We start from the raw sequence: 23,901 nt of genomic DNA on the forward strand, positions 1-23,901 counted from the left end.
TTGAAGAAATGGCTTCTCACCATCTACATTGTAAGTCTTCCTCAGAATTTTATACATTTCAGATGCATCACCTCTCATTCTTCTAAAGTCCAAGGGATATAGACCCATTCTACTCACCTTGCCTTCACAGATCAACTCTCTCTTATTCCAGGGGCAACCCAGAGAACCTTTGTTGCACAACCATTACTTTGTCTCATAGCCACTACGTCAGACTGTCTTTCAAAGACTAAAACATCACAGCATGTGACCAAAACGTGTAAAGATCTCATACTGAATCTTACTTTGGATATATACCTGAAGTATGACAGCCTACCGAAAGCAGTTACCTCTGTTATAAACCGAATGTTAGCACAGATAACCATGTGCCTGAGTAATGAAATGTTGTGCCTGTAGTAGATAGTTGTCATGGGTACCAGGATTCTTCAGCATCAGGTCCAGTGTCTGATGTTAAGGGAGAAAACAGAAACATTGCTGCACCAGATAAAACACCTTGGGCAACTCATATCAGACCCCCTCAAAGGTAATATATCCAAAGTCATAGCAAAAGTCTACACAATTACCACAAATCTTTGCAACAGTTAACCTCTAGAACTCCTTTCAGTACAACAAAACATATTAGTCACACCCTGCCCCCGCCACAACCGCCCAAAGAGGATCCCCCTCGTTCTCACACACCACCCTACCAACCTCCGGATACAACGCATCATTCTCCGACACTTCCGCCATTTACAATCCGACCCCACCACCCAAGCCATTTTTCCATCCCCACCCCTGTCTGCTTTCCGGAGAGACCACTCTCTCCACGACTCCCTTGTCCGCTCCACACTCCCCTCCAACCCCAACGCACCCGGCACCTTCCCCTACAACCGCAGGAAGTGCTACACTTGCCCCCACACCTCCTCCCTCACCCCTATCCCAGGCCCTAAGATGACCTTCCATATCAAGCAGATGTTCACCTGCACATCTGCCAATGTGGTATACTGCATCCACTGTACCCGGTGCGGCTTCCTCTACATTGGGGAAACCAAGCGGAGGCTTGGGGACCGCTTTGCAGAATACCTCTGCTCGGTTCGCAATAAACAATTGCACCTCCCAGTCGCGAACCATTTCAACTCCCCCTCCCATTCTTCAGATGACATGTCCATCATGGGCCTCCTGCAGTGCCACAATGATGCCACCCGAAGGTTGCAGGAACAGCAACTCATATTCCACTTGGGAACCCTGCAGCCCAATGGTATCAATGTGGACTTCACCAGCTTCAAAATCTCCCCTTCCCCCACCACATCCCACAACCAGCCCAGTTCGTCCCCTCCCCCCACTGCATCACACAACCAGCCCAGCTCATTCCCCCCCCGCCACTGCACCCCAAAACCAGCCCAGCCTGCCTCTACCTCCCTAACCTGTTCTTCCTCTCACCCATCCCTTCCTCCCACCCCAAGCCGCACCTCCATCTCCTACCTACTAACCTCATCCCACCTCCTTGACCTGTCCATCTTCCCTGGACTGACCTATCCCCTCCCTACCTCTCCACCTATACTCTCCTCTCCACCTATCTTCTTTCCTCTCCATCTTCGGTCCGCCTCCCCCTCTCTCCCTATTTATTCCAGAACCCCCACCCCATCCCCCTCTCTGATGAAGGGTCTAGGCCCAAAACATCAGCTTTTGTGCTCCTGAGATGCTGCTTGGCTTGCTGTGCTCATCCAGCCTCACACTTTATTATCTCAAAACATATTAGTTACCTAGCTTAATGCTCATTGTTGTCAGGCTACTAGGTCATACTGTATTCCCTTTTCGATGGTGACAATATGAAAGAGGAGGGGACAACAGAAAGATGCTGAGAGATGATGATGCTGAGGGGTAAAAAGTGAGAGCATTCTTGACCATGCTCTGGGGAGGACTCGAAAGGTAAGAGGAGGGCTAGGCATGGACTGTCCCGCTGAGCTAGCCGGGGAGGATATTTGGATGGTCAGCAGATTAATGAAGATAGGTTCAAAAGAGAAAGAGCTGTCTTGAATCACTATAATCCCTTGCTGTTTGGAAGGGAGTTCCAGAATTTTGGGCTGGCACAAATGTTTGGCAGTCCATTTTCAAGTTGGGAGAGCACATTAAAGGTGATGGTATTCCTGTGTGCCTGCTGTCCTGTTGTCCTCTGTGGTGGAGGTCGAAGCTTTGGGAAGTTCTGTTGAAGATGGCTTGGTGAGTCGGTGCAGTGCTGTCTGCAGTTAGTACGCACTGTAGCCATAGTGCACTAGTGGTGGAAGGCATGGATACTAAAGGTGATAGTTGGACTCTGATCAAATGCTGGTGGTTTGCTGGTGGAAATCCCACTGACTCTGCTGTGCAGAGGTATCAATCACCCAAACAAGAAAATATGTCAAAGATTGGGGTATTTACCAAATCATAGATAGACGCCATTACCCTCTCTTCCACAATTACGGTTCCACCGAGGGGTGTCAGTAATTGTCTACATAGAAATGAATAAATGTGCAGGAAATGCCTCGTCCTTCAAGCCTGACACATCATGATGTTTGAACGATTTGGACGAAACACTCCCCCAGCACCAACACAACTAACGAAGTATTAAGAAAATAAACTCAAAACAGTATCACTAAGGGGAGAAATTATTTTGGAGAATTCTTTTACGACTCCTCAGGACACCAAATCCAGTCCAACAGATCACAAAGTCTTGACAGTCATGTCAACAAATCACATCCCCATCTTCCAACTACGGAAAGAGCAATGCCGTTATTCTTGTATGCAGGGCGGGCAATGGCCCAGGGGTATTATCACTGGACTGTTAATCCCAAGAGCGTCCTGGAGAGCCAGGTTCAAATCCCACCACAACAGATGGTGGAATTTGAATTCAATAAAATATCTGGAGTTAAGAATCCAATGATGACTGTGAATCCCTTGTCAATTATCAGGGGGGAGAAACTGATCTGGTTCACTAATGTCCTTTACGGAAGGAAGCTGCTATCCTCCCCTGTCTGGCCTACCTGTGACTCCAAACCCACAGCAATGTGGTTGACTCTAAATTTCTCTCTGGGCAATTAGGGATGGGCAATAAATGCTGCCTGGTCAGTGATGCTGTCATCCTGCTAATGAATAAAGGATTTAGCACCTTGAACAAAGTGCACACTCAGAATGGTAGGGACTGATCAACTTGCTCTATTTTTAGAAAGAGATAAATCAGATTTTATATTTTGACAGGAAATATTTAAAGAGTATCGTTTCAGTTAGTTAAAAACGTTTGAATCTCTTCCAGAAAAGATCATAAATAGTAGTAAGTGGATTAAAGGGTGCAGTCAACTTGAGGTTTTTAGTTGACTTCATAAACTGAGAGAGCCAAGCCTTAGCAGTTCATGATCCTCATGAACTCCCGGGTTGAAAATACTGTCTTAAATCTACTTATGCTATCATTTGAAGTAAACAGCAGACTGCAGATTTTGCTGGAGGGGCTTTTCAAGCTCGTGCAGCTGCCTCCTGCTTTCGATGCACCACTTTTCTAATTTGGTGTCAGTTTGGGTGAAGAACATTGGCAGTCTTTGAGGTTAAGTCCGAAGAGTTCTACCACCTTGTGTAACAGGAAGTATCACTGTCTCGTGCCTGCAGGAAATCAGTGATACCCAAGAGTGTGTGAAGTATGGCGTGATGCACAGTCTGTGGCTTGTTTCAGGGTTGTAGGGTATTGAATTACTGAACTTTACCTCAAATTCAAGATGCACTGGTACTTTCGTATTTACTTCCGAGTACATTACTGTTCAGGATGCAGCCAAACATGCTCACTTCTAACCACTTTCCATCTTTTTTCCACTGGTGGGTGTGTCATTGTATAATCTAACAGCTGTTCTCCCCATTTGTATATTAAGCAAATAGGCCAGCTGGGATATTGATCTTTCCCGAACCATCTGTAACAATAAGAGAAATTTGATCTCTGAAGCTTGACTTATTTGCATTGATATTGATTCTGTCAATGCCTTCAATTCCAACATAGTTGAGCTGAAATCTAACAAAGGGCTCCGATAGACAGAGCTAGGTTGGATGAAGCTGGCAAATAGAACAGAAAGATCTGCTACCTCGGTTCTGACTTGTGGCTGGATAGAACCTGAGGGCAAAGCAAGACTTCACACTGAGAGCGATCAATAGGAAAGTCCCTCTGACAGTTCCATGTAGGGAGAGCACAATACCATGGAGTAGAGGGGCTCCAGTTATAAACAGAGTGTGCAAAACGTTTGATCTCATTCTCTTAGCCCCTCTGGGGATCAAAAGAGGAGGCCAGATATCTCCTGCTGGGAAAGAGGGAAAAGTGATTGCAGAGTTTCCACTGACTGAGTCATTTATCTCCCAATGATGGCCAGCACTGTTATGATCTGAAAATAGATTGTCTTCTTTCAGGTGGAGCCCAGCACTTAGAAACAATAAGTGAAAACGTGGGAAAAATAAATATGATGCATTGACTCATATAGCCTTGAAAAAGTAACAGGTAGTTCCCAAAGCAATGAGGGAATCAAGGTTTATGGGAGAAAGGCATGAGAGTGGAGTTGGGGTTTATTGACTGTGATTTCATTGAATGGTGGAACAGACACAGTGGATGGAATAGCTTATTACAGCTCTTACATCACCTGGGCAACCAACCTACAGAGTTTTGAGATTGGTATTATCACTGAAGGGGCCTGTGTTTGAGATTGCTGGAGCTAAGAGATGCAGGAATAAACATAGGGCAGGAAAATCACAGACACACAAAATGATAGAGGGGTCGGAATACAGATCTATGAAAAGAGGGAGCCTGAAGCATGTACAGAGATAAAGGGCAGAAATGCCTGAGGTAGACACTGCCAATAAAACTGCCAGGCTCACTTTTAGAAGCAGGGGCCACTCAACCTTCAGTGCATTAGGACCTAAGTGGACATCAGTGGCGCCTTCAAACTCCTCCCAGCTCTTCCCACATGCCTCTTCGCCCAGACTGTCAGGTTGTAGGAGTCACCAGGAACTGAAGTCAGTCAATTAAATTGAATCGGCTTAATTCTCACACCTACTCAAATAAGTACAGTGAAAAGTTCACAAGTCGCCACATGGTCTGCCTGCTGGTTACTACCACACTCCACATCAGGCCACTGCCACATTCCTGCTCCTGCCAGCTCTTCGTCTGATGAAGACTCATCTGGACTGAAAACATTAGCTTGCTTCCTGTCCCTGGATGGTGCCTTACCCGCTGTGATCCCCAGCATTTGTGTTTTCACCTTTCTGTCTCATGTAAATAATTGCAGATTGAGGGCCCACAGCTCACACAGGCTTACCCCGCAGGATGGGCCACCTGTCTGTCATCAGAAGGGTCCTGAAGAAGAGGCATATTGCACTTGAGATGTTAACTTTGTATTCCTTTCTCTCTCTCTCTCTCTCTCCTCTCTCTCTCTCTCTCTCTTTCTTTCTCTCTCCTCCCCCACAACAGAGAGTAGCTTTTTATATCCATCAGTTGCCCTGCCTGGAGTTTAAAAATTACAGCCCGGGCAGGATTAGGCTCTTAATTGGATATCAGTCCCAACCACAATCCATTTAAGAGAGAATCCTGGAGCTGACAGCATCAGAAGACATACTGAAGGAGCAGAAAGAAAAATGTTCAAGAGAAACAGTCTGTCAGCAAAACAAAGGAGGAAGAAGTTACAGTTCCAGCAATGTTAACATTGAGGGAAACAAAACCCTTCTTAATGTAAATAATGTAAATGTTAATGTAAATAACTTACTTTGATCATTTAGACAGATTATTGTTTTAAAGTGAGTAATAGATTATGCGTGTGGTACAGTGTCACTCCTCCTTAATCTTCATTGCCCCATTACCAGGTTTGTCATGAGGGCATACCACAGGAAGGTATGAGATAAGTTTCTTGCTTGAGATTAGTGAGAATCATAGAATCCCTACAGAGTGGAAGCAGGCCATTCCACCCATTAAGTCCACACCAACACTCCAAGAGCATCCCACCCAGACGCACCCCCTACCCTTTCTCTGCAACCCTCATTCCCATGGCCAGTCCACCTAGCCCGCACATCTTTGGACTGTGGGAGGAAAAGTGAGCACCTGGAGGAAACCCACACAGACACAAGGAGAATGTGCAAGCTCCACACAGACAGCCGATGGAATCGAACCTGGCTCCCTGGTGCCGTGAGGCAGCAGTGCATGCCACTGTGCCACCCAAAATGTGGAAATCACTGCCGCAAGTAGTGACTGAACCAATGAGCATGAATGCATTCATGAGGAGAGTGTGCGTGACGGTGAAAAGAATAGAAGGATATGTAGGAAGGTTGATAAAAAGAAAGCTCGGGGAGGAGGTTTATGTGGAACATTAGCTCTGACCAAATGATCCAATCACGTACTGTAAAAGACTAAGGTATTATGAACTCTAGGTTAACTGTTAAATGTATTATGTGAGTGATAGCGATTTAATAATCTACCACTCAACATCTCATGAATGGTAGCCTCAGGTTTAGATGAATCCTGAGCTAATTGATCAGCTTTTCCCTCTTGAACTTTCATTTTTCTCCAAAGCAGAGAGTTGAGATTTTAGCCTCATTAATTTAGAAGATAGTAAATTCCATTCTTCTTTCATATTCAGCTCTGCAAGTGTTCCTTGAATAGTGTGCTGCAGTTCCTGTTGCCTCTCTGATGTACGACAGATTCCACAGACTGGGAGTAATGCAAGGTCAGGGCATGCTGGTATATGTGTAATAGCTGGCACAGCCGTGTTTACAGTTTAAAGTTTTTGAGAAGATTTGTAGCTCGGGTTGTGGATGAGGTTGTAGACATGCTCACTGAGCCGATAGGTTTGATTGCAAACGTTTCATCACCCTGCTAAGTAACATTGTCAGTGTGCCTCCAGAAACAAAAGTAGAAATAATGCCAACTGCCCCAGCAAACTGAGGCATGTAAATACCAAACGGGCCAGAACACTGACGCTTCGCCAGAGGTGCATTGACGAGGTTACCTAGCAGGGTGACAAAATGTTTGAAACCAAACCCACCGGCTCAGTGAGCATGTCTACAACCTCAGTGTTTACAGTGTAGAACATCTGTGACATCCAGGCAGATAGCCTGGATCTGCACTACAGCTGTGTTGATCCCGCATGTGAAATTGGTGAACCATTGAACACTGACAATTTTATATTCATAGGTTTCATCATGCCTGTGTGTACATGATTTTTTAGTCTTCTCAAAGATAGTCCATTGGCTCTGATTCTTGTGTCAGTCTTACTCACTAAGGAATTGTCATGAGTTTCCAGAGGACAGGTTATGTGAATTTTTGCAAACACTTTGGACATTGTACTGTCATTGATGTTATCTGTGAAATGGTTTCAGAGATGGTAGGAACTGCAGATGCTGGACAATCTGAGATAACAAGGTGTAGATGACCCCCCTCCCTCGGAAAATCCTCAGTGGATCTCTCTCCCACTGCAACTATCTTCTCCTCTATCCATCTTCTATCTGCTGCCCCCTCTCTCCCTATTTATTTCAGAACCTCCTTCCCCTCTCCCATTTCTGAAGAAGGGTCTAGGCCCGGAATGTCAGCTTTCCTGCTCCTCTGATGCTGCTTGGCGTGCTGTATTCATCCAGCTCTACACCTTGTTGCCTGTGATATTGACAATTTTAGACATGGTTACCACTCTTTCTCATTGTGTACATTGTCAGTTTCTGATTCGTCAGTCACTTCAAGTACACCCCTCAGGTGGGATTCCCGATGGTCTTTTTTTATAGCTTAAGGTAATCCTTGTATGCAAGCTGTTTAGATAATTGAGATAATAAGGTGTAGAGCTGGATGAACACAGCAGGTCAAGCAGCAACAGAGGAGCGGGAAGGCTGACGTTTCGGGCCTGACGTTTCTGAAGAAGGGTCTAGGCCCAAAATGTCAGCCTTCCTGCCCCTCTGATGCTGCTTGGTCTGCTGTGTTCATCCAGTTCTATACCTTGTTATCTCAGATTCTCCGGCATCTGCAGTTCCTATTATCTGTGTTTAGGTAATTGCACTGTTTTAGTTGCTGCATCGGCTTTTGCTGTACTGCGCTGCCTCTGCCAATGGCCTTTTCAACACATTCCTTGGAAAATTGATTGAAAGATGGGCACTTCTTGAAGCATACTGAAGGACACAGCTTCCAATGATTAAGTTCTAATGATTGTGTACACCCTCAAGTCAGAATCTGTAAGCTTTGGTGACTTGTGAACACAACATGAGAAACAGGAGCAGGAGCAGGCTATCTGGCCCATCGAGCCTGCTCCACCATTCAATAAGATCATGGCCGATCTTTTGTGGACTCAGCCCCATTTCCCTGCCACTGACCGTGACCCTAAATTCCTTCACTGTTCAAAAATCATTTCTTTGCCTTAAAAACATTCAGCGAGGTAGTCTCAACCACTTCACTGAGCAGGGAATTCCACAGATTCACAGCCCTTTGGCTGAAGAAGTTCCTCTGCAACTCAGCCCTAAATCTGCTCCCCCTTATTTTGAGGCTGTGCCCCCTGGTCCTAGTTTCACCTGCTAGTGGAAACAATCTCCCTTCTTCTATCTTACCTATTTCCTTCATAATTTTACATGTTTCAATAAGATCTCTCTCCCACTGCAACTATCTTCTCCTCTATCCATCTTCTATCCGCCTCCCCCTCCCTCCCTATTTTTTTCAGAATCCTGTTCCCCTCCCCCATTTCTGAAGAAGTGTCTAGGCCTGAAACGTCAGCTTGCCTGCTCCTTTGATGCTGCTTGGCCTGCTGTGTTCATCTGGCTCTGCCCCCTGGTCCTAGTTTCACCTGCTAGTGGAAACAACTTCCCTTCTTCTATCTTACCTATTCCCTTCATAATTTTACATGTTTCAATAAGATCTCACCTCATTCTTCTAAATTCCAATGAGTATAGTTCCAGTCTACTCAATCTCTCCTCATAAGCCAACCCTGTAAATTTTGGAATCAACGTAACGATGTCCTCTGCACCCCCTCCAGTGCCATTACATGCTTTCTCAAGTAAGGAGACCGAAACCGCACACACTACTCCAGGTGTGGCCTCACCAGCAGTAGATACAGCTGCAGCTTAACCTCCCTGGTTTTAAACTTCATCCCCTAGCAGTGAAAGACATATTCCATGTGCCTTTCTGCTGTACCTGCAAACCAATGTTTTGTGATTCATACATGGGATAGCTTTGTACTTTTATATCCTTTAGTAACTCATCAACACTACAAACCATCAGTTTCCCTTGGAAATATTTCTGGAAAGTTTCCTGGGAGTGGATAAAATCATCAACTCAATAATTTTTTTGTGCTCCTGGGATGCTGCTTGGCCTGCTGTGTTCATCCAGCTCCACACTTTGTTATCTTGGATTCTCCAGCATCTGCAGTTCCCATTATCACTAACTCAGTAATTCTGTTTGCTAGTTCCCATGTGGAAACATCTCATAATGAGCCCTTTTCTCTACATCTGCCTGCAAAGTAGTCTGTGGATTCTGTCGACTTCTGTCTAATGACCTGAATTCTATTTGATGGATACAGAAGTTCAATCGGACTCTGAATTAATCTTCTAATGTAGTCTATATCTTCTGGGGATCTTTTAGCCGGTTGGTTGCTTTTCCTGAGTTGATAGGTCTGTGTGGACATTTGTTTCCAAGTGCTAAGCAAAGCTTAATGGCTTGCTTTTTTTGAATGAAACACATCTGATCTAGAATCCATAGCGCTGACTGCTAATTAAACATTTTGCTTTTTGTTAGGAGGTATGCTGTGTCCCAAATTATACATGAGGAATTTTATGTACATTCAGACAGTATGCTTTTGATCTTGCCTTGATTGCTATCAAACTGGCAAATGATATGTGCACTTGTCTTTACATGGAAATTTGTATGCCTACTCACAAACTGTATTTTCAACATTCTCTGATGTGTAGTGGACACAGATATACAGCGTTGTCTCATGTACTTTAGTACAGTTTAAAACTGTTGGCCATGTGTTTCTCCTGCAGACTGACTTGCTTGCTAACTCTTTAAGCATGATAGGCTTCATCAGTATGATATTTTCCACTGCTGTTCACCATGTGACATTAACGATATTGTCTAATAATCAGTTACCTTTCAGGGAATGCTTAATTCTGTGGTTAAAAGCAGTGAAACACATTAGGAAGCAGACCTTACAGCAAACCAAAAAAAAATCAGGGTGTGCACTTTACAGACACATAGCAGGCCGATTGTCAGACTGAGTCAAAATTTTGTATACACACTCAGCACATCAAGTGTTTAAGGGTACGGTACACCTAGAACAGATGATGCATGTAAATTTATGCCCAGAGGAAAGCAATATTTTGCACACGTTCATGTATGCTTTTAGGCTTCATGTATTTCAATTAAACAAAATTGTTTTGTTGAAAGTTGAAAGAACAAGTGAGCAGTTATAGTGGAGTTGGGACAAATAACCTGCTCACATTGCAAACACATTCTTTGGGACTGCATCTTATTCATTGTATAGCAACGTGAGGAAGAAAAATTGTATTCTGCAGCAAATTTGACAATTATAGGATATCCCAAAATACTTTTGAAGTTGTGTAGTAGGATAGTCGGCAAATTGCCGTGCACAGCAAGCACCCACAAACAGCAATAAGGTAGTGACCACATAATCTGTTGCAGTGTTAATATTTGAAGGATGGAATTGGCCAGGACACTGAGGGGATTTCCTCTCTTTTGAATGAACCCTCTGAACCCTCCCTGCATTAATGCCACAAAATCTTCTACATGCATCTGAGAGAAGACAGAGCCCTCAGTTGGAGGTCTCATCCAAATATGGCTCCTTTGGCAATGTATCATTGCCTCGGTATTACACTCAAGTGGCAACCTTGATTATGTGTTCAAGCTTTTGGGATAGGGACAAACCTCTGACTTAGGTGTAAGCAGTCAACAACTATTCACACTCAGAAAGGAAGAGGAAAAGGTAAATGTTTTTGCTGCAAAACAAAATGTTAGCACAGAGGAAAATAGAACATGCAGATGGGACCAACCATGACAGCCCTTGCTAGAAGTTGGCACTGATCCATATCATTAAGATTTTGTGCTTGTCTGGCTGTGTTGCATGCTACAAACCTGACTGCCTTCAATGTAGGTTGTATAGTTCTCATTCATTTTTCATACATACACATCACACTTTTCAGTCAATTCCAATTCCCTTCCAGTGCCAACTTCCTGCACCAAATGTTTTCTGAAAACGTATTCAGGGCTGAACTGTAATCACCTCAATTGCTGCATATACCCAATACATTAGAAATACAGTTTTGATGAAGGGGTGATTGAATTTTTACTTTGTGACCCATTTTAAAATGGTGGGGCAGAGGCAGTTAGTGATAGCATACTGAATGTGAAATTATTTTTCACACTGATGCAAAGATAGTGACAGGAAGTGACATTTACCATTCCTGTTTCAACTGGAGGAGAGCTCGAAGGCTTAATTTAATATGGTTCCATTTTGGTAAATGCACCACCATATGTTCTGCCACAAATGATTTTAACCGTGTCAGATTTTAAGGTGTTAACAATTTTGTTGCAACTGATTATGTATGCAGTAACTACTGTCCTTTTAGAACCATTTTCCCATATTTCTTCTTTCCACTGTTATTAGAATGTGAACAATAGTAGCCAGTGACAACTGAAAGGTACCAGCAATTACACAGATTTCCATTTTGTTTTATTCCTACCAATTCACCAAAGTGTTTTGCCTTCAAACTGAATTTTCAGAGTGGCAGTCACTTGACCTTAAACTCCCAACTACACCGGTTGTAAATGTAGTTTGCATTTAATTGTCATTAGCGAGAAATGGCTTTCCCATTAGCTTCCCCATTATCTTTGTGTTGCTGTGGTTTGAAATACAAGAGACAGACTGATTGCTGGTGTCAACATTAATGTCCATGCAAGCTGCCATGGATCGCTTATTTTACGTGCAACAAAATCTCCAACTCATGATTTTCAGAATAAAAACCGTAAGAACTGCAGATGCAGTAAATCAGGGGATAAAAACAAAGTTGCTAGAAAAGCTCAGCGGGTCTGGCAGCATCTGTTAACTCTGATTTTTTTCTTCACAGATGATGAGCTTTTTCAGCAACTTTGTTCTTGTCCATGATGTTTCAGGCTGTGCAAGGGCACCTCTACATATAAGTCACAAAAAAGCTAGCATACAGGTTCAGCGGTGATAGGGAGATTGAATAGTACGTAAGAATTTCTTTCAAAGGGAAAGCAGGATTAAAAGTACGGAGGCCTTGCTAAAATTACACAGGGTACTAATTGGATCAGAGCTGGTATGTTGTGCATAGCTTTGGGCCGCTTAGCAAAGGGAAGATGTGCTGGATTTGGAGGTAACGCAGAGAAGGTTCACTTGGCTGACACCAGGTTTGCAAGAATGGGAACTGAGTTTGTCGAAGCATTCAAGATTCTTAGGGGCCTTGACAGTGTAGTTATGGAGAGGTTGTTTCCCCTTGTGGGAGAGTTTAGGAGAGAGGGCATAACCTCAGAGTGAGAGGTCACCCATTTCAGATAGAGATGGAGAGAAATCCCTTCTCACAGAGGATCTGCGCATCTGTAGAATTCTTTGTCGCTGAGCACTGCAGACCCTGGGTGATTCAATATAATCAAGGCTGAGACAGACGTTTTTTAAACAGTACAGTAATCAAGCTTTGTGGGGGAGAAACCAGGAGAGTGGCATTAAGGATTATCTGATCAGCCACGATCTCTTTGAAAGGTGGAGCAGACTCGATGGGCTGAATGGCCTGCTTTGGCTGCCTGGTCTTTTTATCAAAATAATTTGGTTTTATTAAAAGTCTGTAAGGTAAAAATCCCTGTTTTGAAGATCAAAAGATTTATTTTCAATAATCAGCAACTGTGAAGTGAATTTTGACAGTGGACCATAATTCTGGAGAGAAACAGGCCTGTTCCTTCCTTGTTCTGGCAGACATCAAGGCCTTCATGTTGTCTCTGAGCTTGGTAAAGATATGCATAGCATGTTGTCAGCATGAGTCGGGCTCTGAGGAGAATGCAGCATCATCCAGCGAATATGGAAGGACAGCTGGTCGTTGAAATGTTCCAGAAACAAGCATCAATTAGAGCAGCAGCATACGGTTTGTTTCCCTTTTCAGGAATTAGCTTCAGTTGTCATGATAATTTAGTCTGAGTAGAAAGATATCGCTGTGATCCAGATCAGGAGAGAGTTCAAAAGCCAAAGTATAAAATTATTACAAAGTATAAAAATATATGCAAGAAGTGTGCAAGAACTGGCTGTTTAGTCTACTGAGTCCTTGTCGTATGTGAACCTCCTTCTCCCCCTCCCCCTACCTAATGCTATCTATATGACCTCTCCATTCTGAACACTCTTGATATCAAGTCAGCCATTGACAGAATTGCATTAAGGAGTTTTCAGCAAAAGGATAACAAGGTGTAGAGCTGGATGAACACAGCAGGCCAGGCAGCATCAGAGCAGCAGGAAAGCTGATGTTTCGGGTCTGGATCCTTCAGAAATGAGGAAAGAGAATCTTCAATGGGAATTGAGGGAAAAAAATCACTCTGCTGGTTGGAATCCTACCTGTCACTAAGATGGATGGGTGTGTTTGTTGAATGATAATCAACCCAGCTCCAGGATATCTGTGCAGGAGCTCCTCAGGGTAGTGTCCTAGGCCCGACCATCTTCAGCTGCTTCATCGATGACCTTCCCTCCACCGTAGGTCAGAATTGGGAATGTTCGCGGATGTTCAACACCATTTGTGAAGCCTAAGGTAATGAAGCAGTCCGTGTTCAACCACAGCAAAACTTGGATAGCAACCAGGCCGTGATAGCAGGCAAGCAGCAAGAAGCATTTATGCCTCACAAATGCCAGGAAATGACCATCTGCAACAAGACAGATCCCCTTCAACACTGTTCAACGTGCACTTCCTCTACCATTGATGCACAGTGACAGCATTGTGTACCGTCTGCAAATGCAGTATAGGGAACTCGCCAAAGTTCCTTTGACAGCATCTTTCTAACCCTCACCATTAGAAGGATAAGCAAATGCATGTACACATAACCTGCAGGTGCTCCTCCAGGTCACATACCATCTTAATTTGGGAATACAGCATTTTCTTTTCTATCATTGGATCACAATCCTGCAACTCACTTGCTAACAACACCATGGGAGAACCTGTCCTCCATGGTCTGTAGTGGTTCTAGAGGCAGCTCATCACCACCTTCTTAGGGGCAATTAGGTTGAAACAAAACCTCACTTGAAATTGAACTAATTGATAACTTCAAATTGAAAACTACTGTGGTGGTAACCCTGAAACTATCATTGATTGCCGTAGAATAACCCATCTGGATTGCTAATGACCTTTAGGGAAAGAAATCTGCTTTCCTTGCCTGGTTTGGCCTACATGACACTGCAGATCCACAGCAATGTGGGTAACTCTGGACTACCCTCTGAATTGACATACAAGCTGCTTAGTTCAAGCGTTCCAAGAAATGGGCATCAAACCAATGCAGGCAATGACCCTGTCGAATGAAAGACAATCTAACCACAGCCCCCTGACATTCAAAGACATTACCATCACTGAATCCCCTACTCTCAACATCCTGGGAGTGTCCATTGATTCGAAACTCAACTAGACTAACCACTTAAATACAGTGGCTACAAGACCTGGCCAGGGGCTAGGAATACTGCAGCAAGTAATTTGCCTCCTGACTACCCAAAGCTTGTCCACCATCTACAAGGCACAAGCCAGGGGTGTGATGGAATACCCACCATTTATGTGGATGAGTGAAATTCCAATAATATTCAAAAAGCTTCACACCATCTAGGACAAAGCTGTCCGCTTGATTGGCGGCACATCCAGAAACATCCTCTCCCTCTATCACTGACGCTCAGTAACAGCTGTGTGTGCTAACTACGAGATGCACTGCAGAAATTCACCGAAGATCCTTAGACAGCACCTTCCAAACCCATGACCGCTTCCACCTAGAAGGACAAGGGCAGCAGATGCATGAGAAAACCATCACCTTCAAATTCGCCAAGCTACTCAACACCTTGACTTGGAAATATGTCACCATTCACTCACCGTAGCTGGGTCAAAATCCTGGAATTCCCTCCTGAATGGCATTGTGGGCCAACCCACAGCTGGAGGTGTGCAACTGTTCAAGAAAGCAGTTCACCACCACCTTTTCAAGGGCAGCTAGAAATGGGCAAGAAATGCTGGCCGGCCAGTGACACCCACATCCCACAAATGAATAAAAAAAAGCTGGCCTTTTCAACAATATTCACATCCCCCCAAAAATAAATCTCTCACAATAATTTCATCTTTGGAGTCCAAGTATAATTATGGTAAACTTACTGCATACTCTGCTCAAGGCTTTCCAAAGAGATTCGGTACCCAGAACCTCTCACAACACTAGGTGTAGCTTAACCCAGGCTTTGAATAAGAGAAGCATAACGTCTCGCACCTTATGTTCAAGCCTCCTAGATATAAAAGCCAGCATTCTATGAAACTTTGTGATTATTTTTTGTAGTTTCTCATGACACTTCAACTTGGTCTACCAAGTCCCTTTGGACATTGGCAGTATGAAATATTTCACCCTTTAGAAAGAACCCTGCTCTAACTTTCTTAGTGTAAAGTGGATGGCTTCACATTTGCTTTTCATGGCAAAGTTCAATATGGTTTTCTAACCCATCTTCTAAGCTAATAATAAATATGATGAATAGTTGAGAAACTCAGATCTTTGTGGGTAACCATCAGTAACACCGAACCTGTTAGAATATCTGCCCGTTCTTCCTCATTGCTTCCTAATACTTGGGCACTTTCCTGGATAGGTATTCATTTTGCTTTCAGTTGTATGGGGTACAACACAGGCTAATGATTTCATGTGAGAGGCTTTATTAAATACCTTCTGAAAATTCACTTAAATAACATCCATGTCATAAGATGTCTGGGCACTTTAGCTATCTCTACAAGACATCTAGTCAGTTTTGTCAGGCATGTGCTACACTTTACAAAGCCAGGGTGGTTCTCTGAGCAGCTGACAGTTTGCTGATGTGTTCTATGATTGTCTTTAGCTATAAAACTAATCATTTTCTGCCCAAGATAACAAAGTGTGGGGCTGGATGAACACAGCAGGCCAAGCAGCATCTTAGGAGCACAAGAGCTGACGTTTCGGGCCTAGACCGTTCATCGGAAAATTTCTGATGAAGGGTCTAGGCCCGAAACGTCAGCTTTTGTCCTCCTAAGATGCTGTTTGGCCTGCTGTGTTCATCCAGGCCCACACTTTGTTATCTTGGATTCTCCAGCATCTGCAGTTCCCATTATCTCTGATCACAATTTTTGGCCCAATACATGTTAGACTAACTGGTCAATTGTTTTCTGATCTTCCTTCCTCTCTCTTCTTAAAAGGCACAATGGCAAGCACATTTCGCCATTCCAGAGGCAAGTTTTCTTAATTAAGAGAACTTTAAATGATTATACTCGAAGAATCTGGAATGTCCTCACGAGTGCCATGGACATCCTAGGATAGGAACCATCTGGTCCTGGGGATTTTTCAGTTTTGAATGCTATGAATTCCTTATTTTACTGCTGTTTTGCAACTCTAGCTAAAACCATATTTCTTGACCAATCGCTTCACAAGTGCCAGTGGACTGAAAGGCTGCCACAACTTGCAGCAAAACAACAATGAAGGCACTTCAAAATATCCAGTGTGAAATATTTTCAGATATTTTAGCCCAATTGGTTGCTGTATAAGTGTAATTGATGTTCATTATCCTAATGGCCTTGAGTAAATAAGCTTTCTTTCATTGTCTAGTGGACTTGGAGTTGCTTTCCAGAACATTCAGGAATATGCCTGAGCTGCCTGTGCCACTCATTTCCTTGACCAGTCTTTTCCATTTGCAATTCCTGTGTGGACAGGATAATAATTTACTTGAAGCTCAGATGCCACATAACATACACGACAGATTTTCTGACTGTACAGTTTTAACCTCGCATTCTGTAATTAAGTCACTACTGGTGACGACTGAAAATAGGGAATGCTTGGAGTGTACAGGGAATCTTGATAGAATCTAATGATATATTTGCCCTAAAATTCCACAGGAGCGAGTTTTGAATTGACAATATTTCAACTGTTCAGTGCAAGGACAATGGTATTCTAAACAAAAGTTAACTGTTTTCATATGAGAGCTGTATTGTTTTTCTAGTTGTTATTCCTTCCTGTCCCGAAGGCTCTTGAAAATACTGTTGCAGAAGGCCTAGTCAAACTCCTGCATGTACAACTCCTGAATGACCACCTTGATCTGTCAGTTTGGATGGTGAATGTCAGCAGATATTTGACTATGTGGCCATTTGTTTCAGTCAGGGTCTTAGAGTAAAATTCTAGCCACTCTAACTTTGTCACAATTTATGTAAAGAATTCAGTGCTGAGCTACTTGACTGTTTTACGCAGATATTGTCAATAATATCTGAAATTATATAAAATAGAAAACAAAAGGATTTAAATGATTTAGAAAAGTAATAACCTATTTTAGAGATTATACTTTCTTCTGATTAATTAAACAGATCCCTAGCATTCTCCTCCACCAATCCCCTCCACCCCCGCAACCAAAAGAAAAGCACATATCGGGATTTATTGCTAATTTTTTAAGTTCTTATGATCAGGAACTGCTGTATGCCTGTCTTGTGTATTGGACTGTTTTACCATCAGCCTTGGTATTTGTGTTAATGACAAGGGAGAGAGTTTCAGATGTGTTAATGGGTTATGTGAATAGGCGTGTGTGGTTCTGATCAATTTTGAGGCAGAGTTTAAGAAAACTCCAAACAGCAGTCCTAATTACCCCATGTTGCCATGGCAACGGTGATCAATTTCCTTTGTTTAATGCCAGCATACAGCGACAGTGCTACAGCTACTCGCAGCTGAAAATTGTACCAAGGTAGAAAATGTGCAGCGAAAATGAGGAGTGTTTTTGTCATTTATGTTTTTGTGTGAAGATGTCAGCTAAAAAATGACCTTTCAGTGCACAAAAGCTGCTGTTAGTGTCTAAGATGTGCTTATTTTCAGAACGTGGTGATGGAATGGGTGTAGCCATAAACCTTTATCATGTAAATGGTCTTCACAACCTACAGACAAAGGTATTTCAGCAATGTGCTGTAAACTGGAGAAGGGAGGCAGGTTTTTAGGGTGTGGGGAAGGGGTCCTCGACCTGGCCAACATCCACATCATTGAGACACTGACCACCCTTAATCGGCTACAGTGGGCTGGGTATATCGTCCGTATAACTGACACAAGACTCCCCAAGCAGATGCTTCACTCCCAACTTCAAAAGTGGGGGACACGCCCTGGGGAGACAGAGCAAGTGCTTCCATGATACCCTCAAGACCTCACTGGCAAAGTGCAGCATTCCCACAGGCACCTGGGAGTCACTGTCCAAAATGGAGGAGGACTCTCCTCCACTCGTAGAGTGAGGCCCTCGGTGGCTGATGGAGCTTCCGTAGGCTCTGTTACACATGGGGAAGAAGGTGGTCGTGGGAAGGGATTGGCACGGTGTTGACATGACAGTGCACTCTTTTGCTGCTTTTGCCTGGCTGCTGCTCTTACCCAACAGCGAGTCTCGAGTTAGCAACAGGGCTAACTAATTCTGCTAATTCATGAAGTGAGTAATACACTTTCACCCATAGTCTTTGTATAAAAGTTTATTCCAAAGTGTTTATCTGATCTGTTGCTGGAGTTATGGAGAGGAGTTTGAACTCTTTGACAATTAAACCGAAACATAAGCCCACAATCTATTGTGGCAGAAGTAGATGTTCCTTCTAAAATACCCAGAGGAGCTGACCTTGACTTTATAATCTGTTAAAAAGAATGGTTAGATGAACGAAAAATCCCTGGTATTCACTTTATAAGTAACAAGTTACAATTTATTTATTTAATCCTAACAGTGAACAAAATAGAATTACTAACAAACCAAACAATTCCCCCTTAACTACTAAGTATTCCCTAAGTGATTTAAATTCTACTGGTATGTTGTTCCAATAAACACAAGTCCCACTTATATAAAGCCAAGTAATTAAAAAAAAACTTAGCATGTCAAAATCTAAATGCCTTTCTTCTATCGTTCAAGTCATAAACACCTTTCTTCTGCTGATCCAGCTGTCAGGGATGTTTTCTCTGTGAAGTCTTCTGTGAGGGCTCTTAGCTAGAAGTGCCGTGGTATCTTTTATGGTAAGATGGTGCTTTCTTAGAGAGCTGAGTGGTTTCTTGTGAGAGCTAGATGCTTATTTCTCAGATGGTGGTTAGTTCTCTGAACAATTTTCAAAAGCCCTCTCCTTTTACCTTGGATAACATATCAGTTTTCTTACAATAGTATTGCTCCGAGGTTTTCAAAACAATCCGATTTAAATTCAGTCGGCTTTCAATTTCTAAATACTTGGGTTAAATTAATTGGCTGGTTCCAGCTCATTTTCAAAACATCAAAATAATCCCAAGGTTTCTGATCACATAGCCATTTGATACAAGTTTCAATTTCAGAGCTTGCTGTTCCTATTCAGCTCCTGGCAGACACTGTTTTTTCTGTATAAATCTCTAAGCTTAGAAAAGCACTTACCTCTGTAAGGAACCACACACTCTTCTCCCTTTCTTTTACAAACAAATTCCAGGTTCCTGCCTTCCAATGCATGATTCTTCTCCGCAACTTCGTAACACCGGGTAACTTAACATTTCTGTGCCTTTGGCAGACTGCACCCACAACCTGGAACAGTTTCGAGACATTCTCTCTATCAGTCTGCTTCATTATTTGGGAAACCTCTGTCTGGTTTCCTCATGGTCTTCACTTCCCCAGAGAAACCTGCTCAATTCTGGAAACGTCCTCATAAGCCTTTGTTTTGAAATATGGGGAAGAGAATTGCAAGGTCCTACAGATTCTGCAAAAACAGTTCATAGAATCCCTCCAGTGTGGAAGCAGGCCATTCGGCCCATCAGGTCCACACTGACCCACCAATTCACATCCACCCAGACCCACCCTATCCCTGTAACCCTGCATTTCCCATGGCCAGTCCAACCAGCCTGCACATCTTTGGACTGTAGGCGGAAACCTCAGCAGAAACGGGGAGAATGAGCCACTGTGCTACCCAACAATTGTGAATGTTTTCAAATGTGCAGATAATTCTTTGAGGACGTGACAAAGTTGATTGATGAGGGAAAGGCTGTGAATGTCATATACATGGACTTCAGTAAGGCGTTTGATAAGGTTCGTCATGGCAGGCTGATGGAGAAAGTGAAGTCACATGGGGCCCAGGGTGTGCTAGCTAGATGGATAAAAAACTGGCTGGCCAACAGGAGACAGAGGGTAGTAGTAGAAGGGAGTTTTTCAAATTGGAGACCTGTGACCAGTGGTGTTCCACAGGGATCTGTGCTGGGACTAGTGTTGTTTGTGATATATGTAAATGATCTGGAGGAAGGTATAGGTGGGCTATCAGCAAGTTTGCTGGCGACACTAAGATTGGTGGAGTAGCTGATAGTGAAGGGGACTGTCAGAGATTACAGCAGAATATAGATAGACTGGAGAGTTGGGCAGATAAGTGGCAGATGGAGTTCAATCGGGCAAATGTGAGGTGATGCATTTTGGAAGATCAAATTCAAGGGTGAACTATACAGTAAATGGAAAAGTCCTAGGGAAAATTGATGAACAGAGAGATCTGGGTGTTCAGGTCCATTGTTCCCTGAAGGTGACAACGCAGGTCAATAGGGTGGTCAAAAAGGCAAATGGCATGCTTTCCTTCATTGGACGGGGTATTGAGTACAAGAGTTGGCAGGTCATGTTGCAGTTGTATAGGACTTTGGTTCGGCCACATTTGGAGTACTATGTGCAGTTCTGGTCGCCACATTACCAAACGGATGTGGATGCTTTGGAGAGGGTGCAGAGGAGGTTCACCAGGATGTTGCCTTGTATGGAGGGTGCTAACTATGAAGAGAGGTTGAATAGATTAGGATTATTTTCATTAGAAAGACGGAGATTGAGGGGGAACCTGATTGAGGTCTACAAAATCATGAGGGGTATAGACAGGGTGGATAGCAAAAAGCTTTATTCCAGAGTGGGGGACTCAATTACTAGGGGTCATGAGTTCAAAGTGAGAGGAGGAAAGTTTAAGGGAGATATGTGTGGAAAGTTCTTTACGCAGAGGGTGGTGGGTGCCTGGAACGTGTTGCCAGCGGAGGTGGTAGACGCAGACACGTTAGTGTCTTTTAAGATATATTTGGACAGGTACATGGATGGGCAGGGAGGAAATGGACACAGACCATTAGAAAATAGACGACAGGTTTAGACAGAGGATCTTGATCGGCGCAGGCTTGGAGGGCCGAAGGGCCTGTTCCTGTGCTGTAGGTTTCTATGTTTTTATGTCAATGGACCTGTTATGACCATGGACCTTCTCTCAAAGCAAAGCCTTGTATCTGAGAGAATGAATCTAGCACTCAGTGCCATTGTCCTTTCTACATCTGGGTTTTAGTCATGCACATTAACAAATCCATTAGGCCTGTTGCCTCTTTTTGGTCACTTTAGTGCCAATTTAAATCCACAAGAACTTCTGTGCAAAGCGTTTCGTTTTTGTGGGCATTTAGGGTCAGCTGTGACTCAGTTAGCAATGATCCGTGTCTGAGACGGAAAGTTATCTGTTCAAATCCCATTGAGAGGCTGCAGTTTTTAGAATCATAGAATCCCTACAATGTGGAAACAGGCCCTTCGGCCCAATAAGTTCACACCAACACTTGGAGCATCCCATCCAGACTCATCCCCTTATAACCACCTAAGCTACACATTCACTGTGGTGGTGGGAGTCTGCTGCCTGTTGGCTGGAGACCCAGTGAGGCAGACTATGTCTCAGTTCGGAGACGTTTGGCTCCAGTTCTGACAGGTGGGGCTGGGCAGACTGGATGCAGGGATGATGTTTCCCTTGGCCAGTTTCGGGAGGGAGAGGTGCAAGGTTTGTGGGATTCCAGACCAATGACTCACGCTCTCAGGTCTCATTTCATATAGAGTCATAGAGATGTACAACATGGAAACAGACCCTTTGGTCCCACTTGTCCATGCCGACCCAGCTAAGCTAAATTAATCTGGTCCCATTTGCCTACCATATCCCTCTAAACCCTTCCTATTTGTGTACCCATCCAGAAGCACTTCGAATGTTGTCATTGTAACATGGAAACTCTCCCTACTCTCCCACATTTGACAGGAGGAGCACATCATTCTCCTAAAGGCCAACTTTGCACTTTAATAATCCACAGACCCAGAAAATAACTCAGTCATACTGCTCTTAAAAAAAAACACTGCTCCAGGCTAACTTAGTACCTATGTTTTATATTTTTAAAGTTTAATCAAGAGACATATATGAATAAACCGTATAATCAAAAAGAAACCCACTGTACTCACAATTGTGAATTTTCTGAGATGAGGAGAAATGTCAGCACAGAGACATTGAAGAGCCTGTCACAGAAGGCCACACAGACTGAGACACTAAAAATGTTTCAGTTAAAAAAAAAGTTTTCTAGAAGTGGAAAGAGTCGAGGTGCACTGGGAAAGAGTGGGTTAATGGCATTGAGGGAGAGGATCAGCAGTGATCAAGTTCAGTGGCCCAATGGAGTGGGCACTGCCTCTACAGTTGCTCCATTGAAAGCATACTGTCCTGATGCATAACGGCCTGGTATGGCCCCTGCTCTGCCTGGGTCCGTAAGAAGGTGGTGTGCACAGCCCAGTCCATCATAGAATCCAAGATAACAAGGTGTGGAGCTGGATGAACACAGCAGGCCAAGCAGCATCTGAGGAGCAGGAAAGCCTGAAATGCCAACTTTCCTGCTCCTAAGATGCTGCTTGGCCTGCTGTGTTCATCCAGCTCCACACTTTGTTATCTCAAATTCTCCAGCATCTGCAGTTCCCATTATCTCTATCCATCATAGAAGCCAACCTTCTATCCATGGACTCTATTTACACAGCTTGCTGCCATGGAAAGGCGGCCATCATCAAAGACCCATTGCACCCTGGTAATGACCTCCTACAACCTCTTCTGTTAGGTAGAAGGTGCAGAAGCCTGAACATACACATCAGCTTGTTCAGGAACAGCACCTTCCCAGCCATTATCAGGCAGTTGAATGGACTCTCATCTCAAATAATGTAACCTGTATGCCGCTGCGTCTTCTTGATCTGTACATCCTTTGTTTGCTGTGTTCCGCCTGTACCGCTCATAAACAAAGCTTTTTACTGTATCTCAGTACATGTGGCAATAAAATCAAAATCAACATCAATTGTCTGAATGGCCTAATTCTGCTCCTGTTTTCTATGTTACCTTGGTTGGGGAAGACCCAGTGGAATTGAAATGGAAAAACTGCAGATGCTGGAATTCAAGGTAGACAAAGGGGAGGCTGGAAGAAAGCAACAAGCCAGGCAGCATCTGGAGGAAAGGGTGCTGCCCTTCTTCAGGACAGGATGTGGGGATAGGGAAGCTGCAGGTGAAGTGTGGGGAGGAGTGGAAGCAGAGTGGTGGTGATAAGTGGATGCAGGTAGTAGGCACAACATGTTTGGGAGGGATGAAACCGGTTGGTGGCTGGAAGAGAGGGTCAAAAGGTGGAATGGAAGGGAGGAGGTGGGGCTGGAAGAGGAAGAGGGTGATGGGTGGCAAGGTTTCATGAAATTGGAGAACTCAATGTTGAGTCCTCCGGGAGTCGAGGAAGATGAGGCGACACTGAAAGAGGCCGAGGAAGGATATGTGGGGATGGGGTGTGAGTTGAGATGGGCAGTGACAGAAAGGTGAGGTTGGCCATTACAGGCCATGCAAAGGCGTTAAACAAAACGGTGACCTAGTCTACGTTTGGTCTCACCGACGTAGAGAAGACCACATCAGGAGCACCGGATGCAATAGACT

The 23,901-nt window shown here is 43.8% G+C and overlaps 1 protein-coding gene across 5 annotated transcripts in view; it reads left to right on the forward strand.

Annotated features, from left to right (window-relative positions):
• Nucleotides 1-23,901, forward strand: part of ptprn2 (protein tyrosine phosphatase receptor type N2) — a 949,211-nt gene that overhangs the window by 165,934 nt on the left and 759,376 nt on the right. The window contains exon 1 of one of the 5 annotated variants that reach the window (XM_048556825.2): nt 6,674-6,695. The exons of the other annotated variants lie outside the window; for them this stretch is intronic. Within the exon in view, the coding sequence (XP_048412782.1) occupies nt 6,689-6,695 (7 nt within the window). The 5' untranslated portion in view covers nt 6,674-6,688. Of the gene's footprint in view, nt 1-6,673; nt 6,696-23,901 lie in introns of those variants that run through there. 5 annotated transcript variants of the gene reach the window in all.

Source organism: Stegostoma tigrinum, chromosome 2 (assembly GCF_030684315.1).
Source record: "Stegostoma tigrinum isolate sSteTig4 chromosome 2, sSteTig4.hap1, whole genome shotgun sequence".
In the NCBI taxonomy this organism is placed as follows: Eukaryota; Metazoa; Chordata; class Chondrichthyes; order Orectolobiformes; family Stegostomatidae; genus Stegostoma; species Stegostoma tigrinum.